Source organism: Entelurus aequoreus, linkage group LG06 (genome assembly GCF_033978785.1).
Source record: "Entelurus aequoreus isolate RoL-2023_Sb linkage group LG06, RoL_Eaeq_v1.1, whole genome shotgun sequence".
Taxonomy (NCBI): domain Eukaryota; kingdom Metazoa; phylum Chordata; class Actinopteri; order Syngnathiformes; family Syngnathidae; genus Entelurus; species Entelurus aequoreus.
In genome coordinates this window covers 82,628,292-82,649,784 of record NC_084736.1, presented here as the reverse complement: position 1 = coordinate 82,649,784, position 21,493 = coordinate 82,628,292, and the positions used below count along the sequence as shown (strand labels likewise).

General features: G+C 34.1%; 1 protein-coding gene across 1 annotated transcript in view; it reads left to right on the top strand.

Moving 5' to 3' along the window:
• The window catches only part of galnt9 (polypeptide N-acetylgalactosaminyltransferase 9), a 230,961-nt gene that overhangs the window by 15,752 nt on the left and 193,716 nt on the right, over positions 1 to 21,493 (top strand). The window contains exon 2 of the mRNA XM_062051655.1: positions 16,925 to 17,105. Coding sequence (XP_061907639.1) covers positions 16,925 to 17,105 — 181 coding nt within the window. The remainder of the gene's footprint in view (positions 1 to 16,924; positions 17,106 to 21,493) is intronic.

Sequence of the window (21,493 nt, the reverse complement as noted above, 5' to 3'; positions counted from 1 at the left end):
TGGTATGTGCTCTATATGGGGCATAATGTATTATTCTAATTGCCTTTTTCTGGAGCTTAAATAGAGATGTGTCCATGCATCAGTGGACATACTTAGATATATGAATATATGTTGCCAGATAGAAAAAACACCCTGACATTTCCTGCAACATAATTAAATATGTATCGGGTGTATTGTAAAGCTAAACTGACTACTGTCTTGATCATTTAGAACAGGGGTCACCAACGTGGTGCCCGCGGGCACCAGGTAGCCCGTAAGGACCAGATGAGTAGCCCGCTGGCCTGTTCTAAAAATAGCTCAAAAAGCAGCACTTACCAGTGAGCTGCCTCTATTTTTTAAATTGTATTTATTTACTAGCAAGCTGGTCTCGCTTTGCCCGACATTTTTAATTCTAAGAGACAAAACTCAAATAGAATTTGAAAATCCAAGAAAACATTTTAAAGACTTGGTCTTCACTTGTTTAAATAAATTCATTAATTTTTTTACTTTGCTTATTATAACTTTTAGAAAGACAATTTTAGAGAAAAAATACAACCTTAAAAATGATTTTAGCATTTTTAAACACATATACCTATTTACCTTTTAAATTCCTTCCTCTTCTTTCCTGACAATTTAAATCAATGTTCAGGTAAATGTATTGTTTTTATTGTAAAGAATAATAAATACATTTTGATTTAATTATTCATTTTAGCTTCTGTTTTTTCGACAAAGAATATTTGTGAAATATTTCTTCAAACTTATTATGATTAAAATTCAAAAAAAATATTCTGGCAAATTTAGAAAATCTGTAGAATCAAATTTAAATCTTATTTCAAAGTCTTTTGAATTTCTTTTAAAATTTTTGTTCTGCAAAATCTAGAAGAAATAATGATTTGTCTTTGTTAGAAATATAGCTTGGTTCAATTTGTTATATATTCTAACAAAGTGTAGATTGGATTTTAACCTTTTTAAAACATGTCATCAAAATTCTAAAATTAATCTTAATCAGGAAAAATTACTAATGATGTTCCATAAATTATTTTTTTAATTTTTTCAAAAAGATTCAAATTAGTTAGTTTTTCTCTTCTTTTTTTCGGTTGAATTTTGAATTTTAAAGAGTCGAAATTGAAGATAAACTGTGTTTCAAAATTAATTGTCATTTTTTTCGTGTTTTCTCCTCTTTTAAACCGATTAATTAAGTGTAAATATCATTAATTATTAATAAAAGCATAGAGTTAAAGGTAAATTGAGCAAATTGGCTATTTCTGGCAATTTATTTAAGTGTGTATCAAACTGGTAGCCCTTCGCATTAATCAGTACCCAAGAAGTAGCTCTTGCTTTCAAAAAGGTTGGTGACCCCTGATTTAGAATATGTCATTTTTCATCTCTTGTAGCACTCATCCTGTAATGAATTGTCTCTCAATCAGATACTGAAAAAAAAGGTAGCCAAAAAAAACCCACAGCCAACAAAAAACAAAAGGTAGCGTGCAATGTTCCGCGTCTAAGTTTTGTGCAGATACGTGGTCCTCCCTCGCAAGCCTCCGGGCTGTGGAGGGTATCTGTGTTGTTTCCTGACATGGCTGCAATGCCAGGAAGTTGCACCATGACACGAGTCCCACCCATAATTGTCCAAATGCCACCACTCTGACTGACTCATGCAGGAGTTGTTGAATCCCTCTCATGGGAGAAGCCCATTTTCCCTTCAGCTCAATTATGGTTTACGGCCGTGCAAAATGTGGATGGTGCATCCGTGCTGTTTCTAGTGTGTGTGTGTGTGTGTGTGTGTGTGTGCGTGCGTGTGTGTGTGCTTGAGTGCACGTGCGTGTCCATCTGTTGTTATGGAAAATAAAGCCAGTTCAATTTTGTTGAACCACATGATGGTTGTCCAACATTATTCTGCTAGTTTACACAAAAACACTTCCACCCACCGTTGTAGAGGGGCAGAGCATGGGGGGGTGGGGGGGGTGGGGGGGGGTGGAATGCAAAACATGACCTTGTTGCCAGTGAAAAGTACGATGAGGTTCAAGCCAGGTGAGGCACTGATGTCTTTTGACTTAATGGACACACAAATATATGCAGATTAATCACACAATTCATTTTGACTGTACATGCTCATTTTTTTTTAACTGTGGATAGTTACCTGAAAGGTGTGCGTTATTATACGGTCAATGATCAGGCCAATGCATACGTCACTGCAAAGATGAGTAAAGAGACTCCAACCGGGGTGCTCGCTAGCAAATGTCACTTCAAAATACACTACGACGACTTATTAGATTCATTTGTTACCAAGTTTTAAACAAATGACCCAACATGCGTTTAAATACAACATGCTAAAAATGGAGGGATCGGGGAATGGCACTCATCCTGTAATGAAACACTGATGACATCTATTAAACAGACAAGAAGCAAGGAATCATGCAGAGGCAGAGTTCAATTTGGCTCAATGAGGAGAGACGTTTGGGGCTGCGCACTCAGTTACAATCTCCCACCCCGCTCTAAGGTCCAGACCCACGTGCTCCTCTATTTATTTGGGAGGTCCCTGGTTACATCACTGAGGCTGCTTCTGAAGGAAGGGGGGGGTCATTTCAGCAGCCCCAGTTAGACACAATACATGATTATTCAGAAATGGAAACGTGCTGACACTCGTGATATCGCCCTGTCTCTGCTTTGTCTGCGTCACGGTACTCGACGTTCTGGACACAAACACTGACACGAGACGTCTCGTAATCTCGGATTGCAAGTTGTCCCTTTGCGCAGATAGAAAAGTACAACTTCAGCACTATTGGTAATAACTATAGCAACGGCCTTTAAGCATAAGAGTTGTGTGATATTACTTACACATAATTATTCTAACAAGTCAAGATTGGTATCTATTGCTACAAAGCACCATCAAAGTCCCGCAGGGTAGCAGCTTCCAGAACAAAAAAGCCGTTGCTCAGTCTGCTGGTCCTACTCAGGATGCTCTGCGAACTCCTGCTTGAGGGGAGCGGGTCAAAGAGAGGGTGATGCTGGGTGGGTGGGATCATGGGTGATGAGCCCTCTTTTCAGCTGTGCACTGCTGATGCTGAGGGTACTCTCCACCACACATCTGTAGAAACTTCTAAGGATGGTGTCTATTAGAGCACGGAGGAAGTAGAGATGCACGAGTGGTTGTGGTTCCAGGTGGGGTCACTGGACGGATGAACCCCAAGATCTTTGACTAGCTTTTTTTTGGTAGGCCCCTGAAAGCAGCACAGGGCTATGGACAGGGATATTTTTTCAATAAATACATAGACAAAAAAACAATATCCACTGCAGAGGATGCTAATTGTCAAGAATATATACAACAGAATAATAGTAAAGGGAGAGGTGTGGCATTCTTTTTCATCATATAATGTTTTAGTAAAGAGAGCGAGAGTTTAGAAGTAAGGGATCGTACTAGGGCAGTGTTTTTCAACCACTAGTGTGCCGTGAGATAACGTCTGGTGTGCCGTCAGGTTCAAACACTGATGACATCTATTAAACAAGACAAGAGTCAAAGAATTAAACAGAGACATAATTCAATTTGGACTCAATATTGAGGAGAGTCGTCTGTACACTGTACCTTTGAACAGTATCTCAGCACACTCTGCCAAAAGATTGCATGCTTCCTTCTTTTATTTTGGACCCTCCCCGACCACATGGCCACCGCTGTTTTCAAAGGACAAAGGTTCGTATGATAGTTCAAAAAGAGGTCCATAAAATAGTTCAAAAAGAGGTCCATAAAATAGTTCAAAAAGAGTTCCATAAAATAGTTCAAAAAGAGTTGGTAAAATACTTCAAAAAGAGGTCCATAAAATAGTTCAAAAAGAGTTCGTAAAATACTTCAAAAAGAAGTCGTCTGGAAATTGGGCAGATCCTGCCATCTCTCTGCTTTGAGGAGAGAGTCTAATTTCACCTATTTGGTTTAAAAATATTTTTTGCAAAGCAGTAATTATAGTCTGCAAATGATTTGTTATTGTTGAGTGTCTGTACTGTCTAGAGCTCGGCAGAGTAACCGTGTAATACTCTTCCATATCAGTAGGTGGCAGCAAGTAGCTAATTGCTTTGTAGATGTCTGAAACAGCGGGAGGCAGCAAGCAGGTAAAAAGGTAACTGATGCTTAAACCAAAAATATACAAAAGGTGAGTGCCCCTAAGAAAAGGCATTGAAGCTTAGGGAAGGCTATGCAGAACGAAACTAAAACTGAACTGGCTACAAAGTACTGTATTTTTCGGACTATAAGTCGCAGTTTGTTTCATAGTTTGCCCGGGGGTGCGACTTATACTCAGGAGCGACTTATGTGTGAAATTATTAACACATTAGCGTCAAATATCAAATAATATTATTGATCTCATTCACGTAAGAGACTAGACGTATAAGATTTCATGGGATTTAGCGATTAGGAGTGACAGATGGTTTGGTAAACGTATAGCATGTTGTATATGTTATAGTTATTTGAATGACTCTTACCATAATATGTTACGTTAACATACCAGGCACCTTCTCAGTTGGTTATTTATAAGTTAACCCGGCCGTTATATAACGTACACTTATTCAGCCTGTTGTTCACTATTCTTTATTTATTTTAAATTGCCTTTCAAATGTCTATTCTTGGTGTTGGCTTTTATCAAATACTTTCCCCCAAAAATGCGACTTATACTCCAGTGCGACTTATATATGTTTTTTTCCTTCTTTATTATGCATTTTCGGCCGGTGCGACTTATACTCCGGAGCGAGTTATACTCCGAAAATTGCGGTAAACAAAAACAGAATGCTGGACGACAGCAAAGACTTACTGTGGAGCAAAGACGGCGTCCACAATGTACATCCGAACATGACATGACAATCAACAATGTCCCCACAAAGAAGGATAAAAACAACTGAACTATTCTTGATTGCTAAAACAAAGTAGATGCGGGAAAATATCGCTCAAAGGAAGACATGAACATGCTTCAGGAAAATACCAAAAACAGAGAAAAAGCCACCAAAATAGGAGCGCAAGACAAGAACTAAAAAACTACACACAGGAAACCAGCAAAAAACTCCAAATAAGTCACAGGGTAGTAGACAAGAGCTATAGTGATGCATTCTTGGTTATGGTTCAAAGTCATATCCAATAATTGCGACAACGACTTTTTACTGTCACCTGAGTTTCCTTTATTAATGATTTCTGCTGGTGGTGTGCCTCTGTATTTTTTCAACGCAAAAAATGTGCCTTGGCTTAAAAAAGGTTGAAAAACACTGCACTAGGGCACTAAATGTCCTATTCCCTATCCCCTTTAGAAAATGTCACAGCATCAAAGTGACGTCTCTTCAAAGTTATTGTGGTGATGAGTCACCTTAATGGGAGCAGAGAGGTATTTTAGGTTTGACATATAAAATCCCATAATTAATTCTGTCAGGCGAAGGACGGCTAATGCGTTGCAGGGAACGGCCGACGTCTCTTTGTGGTTTTTAGGGACCTGCGTGCCCCAAGCTGTATTGAGTTTCTGGTGCTCCGCACTGCCTCTTCATTGTGGAGTCTGCAGTGATTTATGATCACCGTTCCATTAGGGCAACAATGCAACCAACATCTGGTGATGGATTAAAGGTTTAAGCCTAAATCCACAACAGCATCAACACTCTATGAGAGTTCGAGCTTAAAGGCATTGTTGTTAGGTAATTCCCTTTGCATACTTCATTTGCAATGTTTCAGTCCATATATAAAGGTTTATTTGAAATAGGGACTGACGGAAGCAGATTTTTTCATATATCCATCTTTAAGTGTTACTTCTTTATTTTTATAGTCATATTACCAAACAGCTGTGTTCTTCCAATTGTGCTCTTTTGGTCTGCAAGTACTGTGTGTCGGCCTTGATAGTTTGGTATGCAGGGACTAGAGATAACTAAGGGAGTAGCCATAACAAGGGGAGTGGGAGCGAGGGACAGAGGGAAGAACACAGCACTTCCGTGGGTTTGGGGGGGGGGGATCGATCTTAGCCGCGCTAGTGAACGCTTCTGTACTGGATTGGTCTCACGTTTGTTTTCAAAGCTTTGAGAACAAACCAGAAAATACCAACTACTGCCTGGTGATCAATTTAAACTTCAGCTTATGTGCCAGCGAAAGAACCTGGGAGAGACTAGCAATTTGAATTCCCAATTGGAGGAAGAGCTGGTCGTACGCAACCGGACAGATACAGAAACAGTTATCCAATGTATGCATCATAATGTTTGTAGCCTAAGCTAATTTACAACTGTTAGAATAATTGTTTCTAAATGATCACAAAAACTTTGTGTTACATTTGAGGGCCCGGTGAGAAGACAAAAGCCGTCTTTGAAACCTACCAAGAAGACGGCTCGTAAAACTCCACTGTGTAAGGGGGAGAGCCACATGAAGGGTTTTCTGTTTTCTCTCATGTGTGGTAATCAACAGGAATATATTGTTTTAACCCAAGGACTTCAAAGCAGAGAGATGGCAGGATCTGCCCAATTTCCAGACGACCTCTTTTTGAAGTATTTTATGGAACTCTTTTTGAACTATTTTATTGAACTCTTTTTGAACAATTTTATGGACCTCTTTTTGAACTATTTTATGAACCTCTTTTTGAACTATTATACAAACCTTTGTCCTTTGGAAACAGCGGTGGCCATGTGGTCGGGGAGGGTCCGAAATAAAAGAAGGAGGCGTGCAATCTTTTGGCAGAGCGTGCTGAGATACTGTGCAAGGGTACAGCGTACAGACGACTCTCCTCAATATTGAGTCCAAATTGAATTATGTCTCTGTTTAATTCTTTGCCTATTGTCTTGTTTAATAGATGTCATCAGTGTTTGAACCTGACAACAACACTTGTCCCCAACAACAACAACAACAACACAGATCCAACATCATTAAAATAGGAAAATAAAAGATGAGTCGATAACAATGATAATAGTAATAATACAGACGAAGTGCAAACTAGATAAAAGCCAATAATAATAATAATAATAACGCAGACTAGATAAAAAACAATTAGTAAGAATTTGTAAAAACTAAACATGGGAACATGATTGTTGCTCAACTAGCCACAATTTTGTTGGTTTTTTGAAAGTGACAAGTGCAGGTATACATTTCAAAGTGTCAGGTAGTAATAATAATAGTAATAATAGTAGCAGTAATAATTAATAGTAATAATACAGACAAAGTGCAAACTAGATAAAAGCCAATAATAATAATAATAATAATAATGATAATAACGCAGACTAGATAAAAAACAATTAGTAAGAATTTGTAAAAACTAAACATTAGAACACGATTGTTGCTCAACTACCCACACTTTTGTTGGTTTTTGTAAAGTAACAAGTGCAGGTATACATTTCAAAGTGTCAGGTAGTAATAATAATAGTAATAATAGTAGTAGTAATAATTAATAGTAATAATACAAAGTGCAAACTAGATAAAAGCCAATAATAATAATAATAATAATAACGCAGACTAAATAAAAAACAATTAGTAAGTATTTGTAAAAACTAAACATGGGAACACGATTGTTGCTCAACTAGCCACAATTTTTTTTTTTTTTTTAAAGTGACAAGTGCAAGTATACATTTCAAAGTGTCAGGTAGTAATAATAAAAGTAATAATAGTAGTAGTAATAATTGATAGTAATAATACAGACAAAGTGCAAACTAGATAAAAGCCAATAATAATAATAATAATAACAACGCAGACTAGATAAAAAACAATTAGTAAGAATTTGTAAAAACTAAACATGGGAACACGATTGTTGCTCAACTAGCCACAATGTTGTTGTTTTTTTTGAAAGTGACAAGTGCAGGTATACATTTCAAAGTGTCAGGTAGTAATAATAATAGTAATAATAGTAGTAGTAATAATTAATAGTAATAATACAGACAAAGTGCAAACTAGATAAAAGCCAATAATAATAATAATAATAATGATAATAACGCAGACTAGATAAAAAACAATTAGTAAGAATTTGTAAAAACTAAACATGGGAACACGATTGTTGCTCAACTAGCCACAATTTTGTTGGTTTTTTGAAAGTGACAAGTGCAGGTATACATTTCAAAGTGTCAGGTAGTAATAATAGTAATAATAGTAGTAGTAATAATTAATAGTAATAATACAAAGTGCAAACTAGATAAAAGCCAATAATAATAATAATATTAATAACGCAGACTAAATAAAAAACAATTAGTAAGTATTTGTAAAAACTAAACATGGGAACCCGATTGTTGCTCAACTAGCCACAATTTTGTTGGCTTTTTGAAAGTGACAAGTGCAGGTATACATTTCAAAGTGTCAGGTAGTAATAATAATAGTAATCAAATCAAATCAAATCAACTTAATTTATAAAGCCCATTTAAAATTTACCACAGGGGTAGCCAAAGTACTGTACAATGGGCAGGTTAAAAATAATACGAGAACCGAGCAAACACAACACAACACAAACAGAACACGATAAAAAATAAATAAATAAAATATAAAAACATAAAAACAGGTTCACAGCAGGTGTATTATGGGGCTAATAATAGTAGTAGTAATAATTAATAGTAATAATACAGACAAAGTGCAAACTAGATAAAAGCCAATAATAATAATACTAATAATAACGCAGACTAGATAAAAAACAATTAGTAAGAATTTGTAAAAACTAAACATGGGAACACGATTGTTGCTCAACTAGCCACAATTTTGTTGGTTTTTTGAGAGTGACAAGTGCAGGTATACATTTCAAAGTGTCAGGTAGAGGGTTCCATAGTTGTGCTCCTTTTATTGAAAAGGCAGTCTGGGCAAAAAGATGTTTTACGGAATGGAACGCAACAGTTGCCTTTTGACGTTGCTCGGGTGGTAGATCTGGTACCACTTTGCAGTCTTGTAATTGCCTTGCAGAGCAATTGGTGAGCAGAGTTATCCAAGCATTTAAAAACCAGTTTGACTGTGTTTGACGAAATAAAATTGGCAAAACTTAAAATATTGTATTTGGTAAAAATTTGGCAATGATGATATGGTATAGTCTTCTTGTCTAGGACTTTCAAGGCGCGGTTATAAAGACACTCAATGGTCTTGATTGATGACTGGTGTGCCAGGGACCATGGAGTTAAGCCATAAGATATGTGTGAGAGGATCATTGAATTCATAAAAGTAAAAGCACAGCTGAGAGTTAAGCAGTTTCTTATAATCTTATCATGCATGATGCAGTCGTATTTCGTGTCCATACGAATGACGGAGGCACAAACATCCATTATAGGACAAAGTAAAATGCAAAGTATGTAACTCAGGACTTACAGAATCAGTGATATTATAAACTGGGTATAGCTGGCTATGTTGTGGTGTAAACGCTGTGTGACTGTGTAAATATTAGATTAGCATTATTAAAGAAAGAAGCCTCACTCCCTCTTCGCACAACAAGCACTTTACAGTCCTTCAAAATTGCATATTTACAATAATAATAATAGATTTTATTTGTAAAAAGCACTTTACATTGAGTAAACAAACTCAAAGTGCTACAGTGTATTAAAAAAATAAAAATATAATACAAAATAAATAAAAATAAAAACTACAACAGCCAAATAGCTAAAACTAGTATGCATATATCTATAAAAAGGCTTTTTTTTTTTTTTTTTTAAAAGGGGGGTTTTAAGCCTTTTTTTAAAAGCATCCACAGTCTGCGGTGCCCTCAGGTGGTCAGGTAGAGCGTTCCACAGACTGGGAGCGGCGGAGCAGAAAGCCCGGTCTTCCATTGCTCGTAGCTTTACTTACAATCTGAAGCTTAAAAAAAAAAAAAAAACACTCTGGACAAACTAAGCAAGCAATTAAGGTCGTTGCTCTGTGCACCACCGCAATACCTTAACCGATACCATTATCGGCAGATAACACTGAGAACAATATGATTGATTAGCTTGTTTTTGTACCGATGTATCCCTAATATCATCCCAAACCCGGGGTGCTGTGGAAACTAAACATGATCTACTAAACCTTCATGTGTATTAAAACTTGCAGTCTTGATAGCACAACACTGCTAATCATTTCTACAACCTATATTTTTTTTGTGATAGACTGATTGGAGCACATACTTGTTGGTCACAAAAAACATGGAGATTGACATCACATGGACAAAGATAAGACCTTCTGGAGGAAAGTTCTGTGGTCAGATGAAACAAGAATAGAGCTGTTTGGCCACAATACCCAGCAATATGTTTGGAGGAGAAAAGGTGAGGCCTTTAATCCCAGGAACATCACACCTACCGTCAAGTATGGTGGTGGTAGTATTATGCTCTGGGCCTGTTTTGCTGCCAATGGAAGTGCTGCTTTACAGAGAGTAAATGGGACAATGAAAAATGAGGATTACCTCAAAATTCTTCAGGATAACATAAAATCATCGACCTGGACGTTGGGTCTTGGGCGCAGATTTATTCTGTTGTCTACTTTGTTTTAGCAATCAAGACCATTTAAGTTGTTTTTCTCCTTCTTTGTGTGGACATTGTTGATTGTCATGTACGGATGTACTTTGTGGACGCCGTCTGCTCCACACGCTGCAAGTCTTTGCTGTCGTCCAGCATTCTGTTTTTGTTTACTTTGCAGCCGGTGCAGTTTTAGTTTGGTTTTGTGTAGCCTTCCCTAAGCTTCAATGCCTTTTTCTAAGCGGCACTCGCTGTCAGAAAAATTGTATGTAAATTATCAAAAAACTTTCCGTTCTGAGTTCTTATTATATATCTGTATCATGAATCAATTTAAGTGGACCCCGACTTAAACAAGTTGAAAAACTTATTCGGGTGTTACCATTTAGTGGTCAATTGTACGGAATATGTACTTCACTGTGCAACCTACTAATAAAAGTCTCAATCAATCAATCAATTCCAGTGAACAGATGAGAGCTGTCTTTGTTGCACCAAGTCAAAGGCTTGGAAAATTCCACTGTGTACGATGAGAGGAGACGGGGGTGGGGGGGGGTTATCTATCGTCATCGAAGACCTGCTCAAGCCAAATCCAGGACGAGCCCAAGCCCGAGGCATCTTCTTCTTTTGTCTTCAATGTGACCAAAAACAAGAGCTGTTTACATATTCCTGTTGGGACATGTGTTGTTGTGTAAACACTGAATATCTAAATAAAGGAGGAGACGTAAACCTTTTTCGTCAGAGCGTGCTGGAGATACTGTACAAGGGTATACAGTGTGTCCAGGCGTGGCTCCTCAATTGAGTCCAAATTGAATTCTGTCTCTGTTTAATTCTTTGCCTCTTGTCTTGTTTAATAGATGTCATCAGTGTTTGAACCTGACACTCGCCTTTTGTTATTTTTGGTTTAAGCATTAGATACCTTTTTACCTGCTGTCGTCTGCATATTGTGATCACCACAAACCATGTTCCCGACATCTACAGAGCAATTAGCTTACCTGCTGCCACCTACTGATCTTACACGGTTACTCTGCCGAGCTCTAGACAGCACCGACACTCAACAACGGCACATTATTTGCAAATTATAATTACTGGTTTGCAAAACATTTTTTTTAACCCAATTAGGAGAAATTACATAATCTCCCACGGCACACCAGACTGTATCTCACGGCACACTAGTGTGCTTTAAACCACTGGTCCTCAACCACCGGTACCGGTCCGCAGACCGATTGGTACCGGGCCGCACAAAAAATAAAAAAAATAAAAAAAATAATAAATAAATATTAATAATTTATTAAATCAACATAACAAACACAATATATACATTATATATCAATATAGATCAATACAGTCTGCAGGGATACAGTCAAAAAAAAATAAATAAAATAAAATAAAATAAAATAATTTATTAAATCAACATAAAAAACACAATATATACATTATATATCAATACAGATCAATACAGTCTGCAGGGATACAGTCAAAAAATAATAATAAATAAATAAATAAAATAAAATAATTTATTAAATCAACATAAAAAACACAATATATACATTATATATCAATATAGATCAATACAGTCTGCAGGGATACAGTCAAAAAAATAAATAAATAAATAAATAAGATAAAATAATTTATTAAATCAACATAAAAAACACAATATATACATTATATATCAATACAGATCAATACAGTCTGCAGGGATACAGTCAAAAAAAATAAATAAATAAAAAAAAATAATAATAATTTATTAAATCAACATAAAAAACACAATATATACATTATATATCAATATAGATCAATACAGTCTGCAGGGATACAGTCAAAAAAAAATAAAATAAAAATAAAATACAATAATTTATTAAATCAACATAAAAAACACAATATATACATTATATATCAATATAGATCAATACAGTCTGCAGGGATACAGTCAAAAAAATAAAAAATAAATAAAATAAAATAATTTATTAAATCAACATAAAAAACACAATATATACATTATATATCAATACAGATCAATACAGTCTGCAGGGATACAGTAAAAAAAAAATTAAAAAATAAAAATAAATATAAAAATAATTTATTAAATCAACATAAAAAACACAATATATACATTATATATCAATATAGATCAATACAGTCTGCAGGGATACAGTCAAAAAAAATAAAATAAATAAATAAAATAAAATTATTTATTAAATCAACATAAAAAACACAATAAATACATTATATATCAATATAGATCAGGGGTCACCAACCTTTTTGAAACCAAGAGCTACTTCTTGGGTACTGATTAATGCGAAGGGCTACCAGTTTGATACACACTTAAATAAATTGCCAGAAATAGCCAATTTGCTCAATTTACCTTTAACTCTATGTTTTTATTAATAATTAATGATATTTACACTTAATTGAACGGTTTAACACGAAAAAAATGACAATTAATTTTGAAACATAGTTTATCTTCAATTTCGACTCTTTAAAATTCAAAATTCAACCGAAAAAAAGAAGAGAAAAACTAGCTAATTTGAATCTTTTTTTTTTTTTAATTAAAAAAAATAATTATGGAACATCATTAGTAATTTTTCCTGATTATGATTACTTTTAGAATTTTGATGACATGTTTTAAAAAGGTTAAAATCCATTCTACACTTTTTTAGAATATATAACATATTGGACCAAGCTATATTTCTAACAAAGACAAATCATTATTTCATTTAGATTTTCCAGAACAAAAATGTTAAAAGAAATTCAAAAGGCTTTGAAATAAGATTTAAATGTGATTCTACAGATTTTCTAGATTTGCCAGAATTTTTTTTTTGAATTTTAATCATAATAAGTTTGAAGAAATATTTCACAAATATTCTTCGTTGAAAAAACAGAAGCTAAAATGAAGAATTAAATTAAAATGTATTTATTATTCTTTACAATAAAAACAATACATTTACCTGAACATTGATTTAAATTGTCAGGAAAGAAGAGGAAGGAATTTAAAAGGTAAAAAGGTATATGTGTTTAAAAATCCTAAAATCATTTTTAAGGTTGTATTTTTTCTCTAAAATTGTCTTTCTGAAAGTTATAAGAAGCAAAGTAAAAAAAATAATGACTTAAACCAAGTCTTTAAAATATTTTCTTGGATTTTCAAATTCTATTTGAGTTTTGTCTCTCTTAGAAGTAAAAATGTCGGGCAAAGCGAGACCAGCTTGCTAGTAAATAAATAAAATTTAAAAAATAGAGGCAGCTCACTGGTAAGTGCTGCTATTTGAGCTATTTTTAGAACAGGCCAGCGGGCTACTCATCTGGTCCTTACGGGCGACCTGGTGCCCGCGGGCACCGCGTTGGTGACCCCTGATATAGATCAATACAGTCTGCAGGGATACAGTCAAAAAAAATAAAAAAAATAAAATAAAAATAAAAATAATTGATTAAATCAACATAAAAAACACAATATATACATTATATATCAATATAGATCAATACAGTCTGCAGGGATACAGTCAAATAAATAAATAAATAAATAAATAAAATAAAATAATTTATTAAATCAACATAAAAAACACAATATATACATTATATATCAATATAGATCAATACAGTCTGCAGGGATACAGTAAAAAAATAAATAAATAAATAAATAAAATAAAATAATCTATTAAATCAACATAAAAACACAATATATACATTATATATCAATATAGATCAATACAGTCTGCAGGGATACAGTAAAACAAAATTAAAAAAATAAAATAAATATAAAAATAATTTATTAAATCAACATAAAAAACACAATATATACATTATATATCAATATAGATCAATACAGTCTGCAGGGATACAGTCAAAAAAATAAATACATTAATTAATAAAATAAATTAATTTATTAAATCAACATAAAAAACACAATAAATACATTATATATCAATACAGATCAATACAGTCTGCAGGGATACAGTCAAAAAAAATAAAAACGATAAAATAAAAATAAAAATAATTGATTAAATCAACATAAAAAACACAATATATACATTATATATCAATATAGATCAATACAGTCTGCAGGGATACAGTCAAAAAAATAAATAAATAAATAAATAAAATAAAATAATTTATTAAATCAACATAAAAAAACACAATATATACATTATATATCAATATAGATCAGGGGTCACCAACCTTTTTGAAAGCAAGAGCTACTTCTTGGCTAGTGATTAATGCGAAGGGCTACCAGTTTGATACACACTTAAATAAATTGCCAGAAATAGCCAATTTGCTCCATTTTCCTTTAACTCTATGTTTTTATTAATAATTAATGATATTTACACTTAATTGAACGGTTTAAAAGAGGAGAAAACACGAAAAAAATGACAATTAATTTTGAAACATAGTTTATCTTCAATTTCGACTCTTTAAAATTCAAAATTCAACCGAAAAAAAGAAGAGAAAAACTAGCTAATTTGAATCTTTTTTTTTTTTTTAATTAAAAAAAATAATTATGGAACATCATTAATAATTTTTCCTGATTATGATTACTTTTAGAATTTTGATGACATGTTTTAAAAAGGTTAAAATCCATTCTACACTTTTTTAGAACATATAACAAATTGGACAAAGCTATATTTCTAACAAAGACAAATCATTATTTCATTTAGATTTTCCAGAACAAAAATGTTAAAAGAAATTCAAAAGACTTTGAAATAAGATTTAAATGTGATTCTACAGATTTTCTAGATATGCCAGAATCATTATTTCATTTAGATTTTCCAGAACAAAAATGTTAAAAGAAATTCAAAAGACTTTGAAATAAGATTTAAATGTGATTCTACAGATTTTCTAGATATGCCAGAATTTTTTTTTTAATTTCAATCATAATAAGTTTGAAGAAATATTTCACAAATATTCTTCGTTGAAAAAACAGAAGCTAAAATGAAGAATTAAATTAAAATGTATTTATTATTCTTTACAATAAAAACAATACATTTACCTGAACATTGATTTAAATTGTCAGGAAAGAAGAGGAAGGAATTTAAAAGGTAAAAAGGTATATGTGTTTAAAAATCCTAAAATCATTTTTAAGGTTGTATTTTTTCTCTAAAATTGTCTTTCTGAAAGTTATAAGAAGCAAAGTAAAAAAAATAATGACTTAAACCAAGTCTTTAAAATATTTTCTTGGATTTTCAAATTCTATTTGAGTTTTGTCTCTCTTAGATGTAAAAATGTCGGGCAAAGCGAGACCAGCTTGCTAGTAAATAAATAAAATTTAAAAAATAGATGCAGCTCACTGGTAAGTGCTGCTATTTGAGCTATTTTTAGAACAGGCCAGCGGGCTACTCATCTGGTCCTTACGGGCTACCTGGTGCCCGCGGGCACCGCGTTGGTGACCCCTGATATAGATCAATACAGTCTGCAGGGATACAGTAAAAAAAAATAAATAAAAAAAAAATAAAAATAAAAATAATTGATTAAATCAACATAAAAAACACAATATATACATTATATATCAATATAGATCAATACAGTCTGCAGGGATACAGTCAAAAAAAATAAAAAAATAAAATAAGATAATTTATTAAATCAACATAAAAAAGACAATATATACATTATATATCAATATAGATCAATACAGTCTGCAGGGATACAGTCAAAAAAATAAATAAATAAATAAATAAAATAAAATAATTTATTTAATCAAAATAAAAAACACAATATATACATTATATGTCAATATAGATCAATACAGTCTGCAGGGATACAGTAAAAAAAAATAAAAAAGATAAAATAAAAATAAAAATAATTGATTAAATCAACATAAAAAACACAATATATACATTATATATCAATATAGATCAATACAGTCTGCAGGGATACAGTCAAAAAAAATAAAAAAGATAAAATAAAAATAAAAATAATTGATTAAATCAACATAAAAAACACAATATATACATTATATATCAATATAGATCAATACAGTCTGCAGGGATACAGTCAAAAAAATAAATAAATAAATAATTAAAATAAAATAATTTATTAAATCAACATAAAAAAGACAATATATACATTATATATCAATATAGATCAATACAGTCTGCAGGGATACAGTCAAAAAAAAAAAAAAAATAATAATAATAATAATTTATTAAATCAACATAAAAAACACAATATATACATTATATATCAATATAGATCAATACAGTCTGCAGGGATACAGTCCGTAAGCACACATGATTATATTTCTTTATGAAACCCCCCCCCTCCCCCCGGTCCGTGGGACAAATGTTCAAGTGTTGACCGGTTCCCAGCTACAAAAAGGTTGGGTACCACTGCTTTAAACCATCCACATTGGCTCTCAGCTTCTCTGCCAAACACGGTCATGTCCTTGTCCATGCGGCCGTCTCGCCGCTCTGTCATTGACAGTCCAATCATCCCCTCCGGATGGGACCTTGCCGTATGCTACTGTCGCTTCTCTGCGCTAACCGTCACATGTCAATCAGCTGCCATCCTCCATGCCCTCTACACTCACCTATATCTGCCGGCTCTGATCCGCTATGTATTTGTTTCTTTTCATGGGCAGGCTTGGCGAAGCCCATGGGGCTGGTGGAGGGTCCCGGAGGACTTGGTCAGGGAGGAGTCGCCGCCTCTCTCGGGGAGGACAGCCACGACGGCGAAGGGAAATACGAAGAGTACGGCTACAACGCCCAGCTCAGTGACAGGATCTCCCTGGACAGAAGCATCCCAGACTACAGGCCTAAAAAGTATGTCCCGGTTTTTTATTTTCATCTAGTTTTGCGGAATGTGGATTTCCCCTCACATCACATCTCAGTAGCTGCTCTTCCCGAAGGCGGCGGCAAGAACTGGAGCCCAGCATGACTCCATCAGCAGTTAATGGGCTCCATTATTGCAAAGACACACAAAGAGGAGAAGCTTCTGCAAGGCACATAGGGTTCTTTCTCTCTTTTTTTTATCTCCATGGTGATATTTTTGTTCTATATTTTAGAGACTTCCCAAAACAGTTGCATCATACAGCTTGAAGTGTGTTGTGTTGTGTTTAGTTCAAGACACAATGTAACAAAGTAACATTTCTGCCTGAGATGTCCCCATTGTATCGGCTCAAGGGCCGATATTTTTAACTGATCGACTGATGGGCTGCTGTTATAACGAAGGCAACACATGATGAAAGTGTCTATATTAGCCTACTATCAAAATGTCTTTAAAAAGTCTTAAATAGGTGTTATAATGAAGGCAACACATGATGAAAGTGTCTATATTAGCCTACTATCAAAATGTCTTTAAAAAGTCTTATATAAGTGTTATAATGAAGGCAACACATGATGTAAGTGTCTATATTAGCTATATTAGCCTACTATCAAAATGACTTTAAAAGTCTTATATAAGTGTTATAATGAAGGCAACACATGATGTAAGTGTCTATATTAGCTATATTAGCCTACTATCAAAATGTCTTTAAAAAGTCTTAAATAGGTGTTATAATGAAGGCAACACATGATGTAAGTGTCTGTATTAGCTATATTAGCCTACTATCACAATGACTTTAAAAGTCTTGTATAAGTGTTATAATGAAGGCAACACATGATGTAAGTGTCTATATTAGCTATATTAGCCTACTATCAAAATGACTTTACAAGTCTTATATAAGTGTTATAATGAAGGCAACACATGATGTAAGTGTCTATATTAGCTATATTAGCCTACTATCAAAATGTCTTTAAAAAGTCTTAAATAGGTGTTATAATGAAGGCAACACATGATGTAAGTGTCTGTATTAGCTATATTAGCCTACTATCACAATGACTTTAAAAGTCTTGTATAAGTGTTATAATGAAGGCAACACATGATGTAAGTGTCTATATTAGCTATATTAGCCTACTATCAAAATGACTTTACAAGTCTTATATAAGTGTTATAATGAAGGCAATACATGATGTAAGTGTCTATATTAGCCTACTATCAAAATGACTTTAAAAGTCTTATATAAGTGTTATAATGAAGGCAACACATGATGTAAGTGTCTATATTAGCTAGATTAGCCTACTATCAAAATGACTTTAAACGTCTTATATAAGTGTTATAATGAAGGCAACACATGATGTAAGTGTCTATATTAGCTATATTAGCCTACTATCAAAATTACTTTAAAAGTCTTATATACGTGTTATAATGAAGGCAACACATGATGTAAGTGTCTATATTAGCTGTATTAGCCTACTATCACGATGACTTTAAAAGCTGTGTATAAGTGATATAATGAAGGCAACACGTGACGTAAGTGTCTATATTAGCTATATTAGCCTACTATCACGATGACTTTAAAAGTCTTATATAAGTGTTATAACAAAGGCAACACATGATGTAAGTGTCTATATTAGCCTACTATCAAAATGACTTTAAAAGTCTTATATAAGTGTTATAATGAAGGCAACACATGATGTAAGTGTCTATATTAGCTATATTAGCCTACTATCAAAATGACTTTAAAAGTCTTATATAAGTGTTATAATGAAGGCAACACATGATGGAAGTGTCTATATTAGCTATATTAGCCTACTATCACAATTATCGGACACAATTATCGGACATCCCTAGTTTTGACAATATAGTGTAGCTTGATGCATATTCAGCACTACCTTTGTATCACACAGCGTGGTAGAAGAATGGAAGTGTGGGATGTGACAATGAGAGAGAATCTCAACAGCCAAGAAGGACTTCAGAGCACTTTAGATGCACTAACACTTTAGATGCGCTAACACTTTAGATGCACTAACAATGAATTTCATTTACACAGCTTTTTTTCTGAGGGGAAAAAAAAGCCAAGACTGGGGGTGGGAAGGAGGTTAAGTAAAAAGAAGTGTGTTAATTCATTAATAAAAGTCAGCAGAGAGTAGATATGGAATGAAAATGGTTTTTGGGTAAATAGTCTTTTTCATTGACTCCACCAAAAAAAAGGCTTTTCAGACACAAGGGAAGAGTGCGTTTGGGATGTGTTGGAGTCGCTCTTTCCGCTATTTAATGGCGCCTATTTTGTTGTGTTTAATGGAAGTTACAGGGCGGGATTTACGTAACTCTGCAGGCTTGTTTCCTACCATAACTGCTTGCTCGCTGTTTCCTGTCATGCCCTCGTCCTCCATTACTCATCATTCACATTCCCTTTGAGGGACAACAACACACGTCCTTCTATTTTCTGTGGGTTCTATACGGCAAAAAGTGAAATCTAAGTAAGATGAAATATCTCAAATAAGGCTGATATTTGCTTATTTTCTGTCTGGTAAGATAAATCTTCTCACTGAGCAGATTTGATGTTAAGAGTGTTTTACTTGTTTTAAGGGTTTTGGTCCTAAATTATCTCAGTGAGATTTTACAGCTTGTTGCTGAGATTTGATGAGCTATATTGAGTACAAACCCCGTTTCCATACGAGTTGGGAAATGGTGTTGGATGTAAATATAAACAGAATACAATGATTTGCAAATCCTTTTCACCACAGAACACTTTCCCGCTTTGTATCAGTCCATCTTAGATGAGCTCAGGCCCAGCGGAGCCGACGGCGTTTCTGGGTGTTGTTGATAAACGGTTTTCGCCTCGCATAGGAGAGTTTTGACTTGCACTTACAGATGTAGCGACCAACTGTAGTTACTGACAGTGGGTTTCTGAAGTGTTCCTGAGCCCATGTGGTGATATCCTTTACACACTGATGTGGCTTGTTGATGCAGTACAGCCTGAGGGATGGAAGGTCACAGGCTTAGCTGCTTACGTGCAGTGATTTCTCCAGATTCTCTGAACCCTTTGATGATATTACGGAGCGTAGATGTGAAATCCCTAAATTCCTTGCAATAGCTGGTTGAGAAAGGTTTTTCTTAAACTGTTCAACAATTTGCTCAGGCATTTGTTGACAAAGTGGTGACCCTCGCCCCGTCCTTGTTTGTGAATGACTGAGCATTTCATGGAATCTACTTTTATACCCAATCATGGCACCCACCTGTTCCCAAATAGCCTGCACACCTGTGGGATGTTCCAAATAAGTCTTTGATGAGCATTCCTCAACTTTATCAGTATTTATTGCCACCTTTCCCAACTTCTTTGTCACGTGTTGCTGCCATCAAATTCTAAAGTTAATGATTATTTGCAACAAAAAAAAAATGTTTATGAGTTAGAACATCAAATATGTTGTCTTTGTAGCATATTCAACTGAATATGGGATGATAATTAATTGCAAATCATTGTATTCCGTTTATATTTACATCTAACACAATTTCCCAACTCATATGGAAACGGGGTTTGTAAAACATGCTTGAAACTAGAATATCAACTGTTGCAAAGCTGTGTCATCAACACTCACACGTATAAAACTGCTTTTTTAAAGTAATTTCTTACTTCAAGCATGAAAAAAAAAATCCTGATGCCGAGCGCATACCATTATGTCAAGATAATGGCACTACCATTTACTTCATTTAAGAATAATGTTCAACATATTGAGCAAAACGGTCTCAAATTTTTTTCCTACCAAGAAAAGTGCACTTGTTATTAGTGAGAATATACTTATTTTAAGCTATTTTTGGGTTCATTGAGGTTAGCTAATTAGGGACCGCAATGTCCCTTTGGGACAGAAGACCCTATTGTTATCTTAATCTTATTGTAACGTTTTATTCTTTATTATTATACCACTGCCTCTTTGAGCTGTAATTTGACCCCTTAACATGCTTCAAAACTCCCCATATTTGACACACACATCAGGACTGGCGAAAATTGCCATCTAATCAAAAAACCAAACTCCAAACCTCAAAATTGCGCTCTAGCGAGCGGCCCCTAGGAAAAAACACAGACAAAACTGCTTGTAACTTCCGGTAGGAATGTCGTAGAGACATGAAACAAAAACCTCTATGTAGGACTGACTTAGACCTAGATTTCATAAATTGACATCCTTCAGCAAAAATCAACAGGAAGATGGCAATTCCCCCTTCAAAGCAAAGTTTAGTAAAAACAGTCACTTTTGCCTCTTTGAGCTGTAATTTAACCCCCTTAACATGTTTCAAAACTCACCAAACTGGACACACACATCAGGACTGGCAAAAATTGCGATCTAATAAAAAACCCAACCCCAAAACTCAAAATTGCGCTCTAGCACCCCTA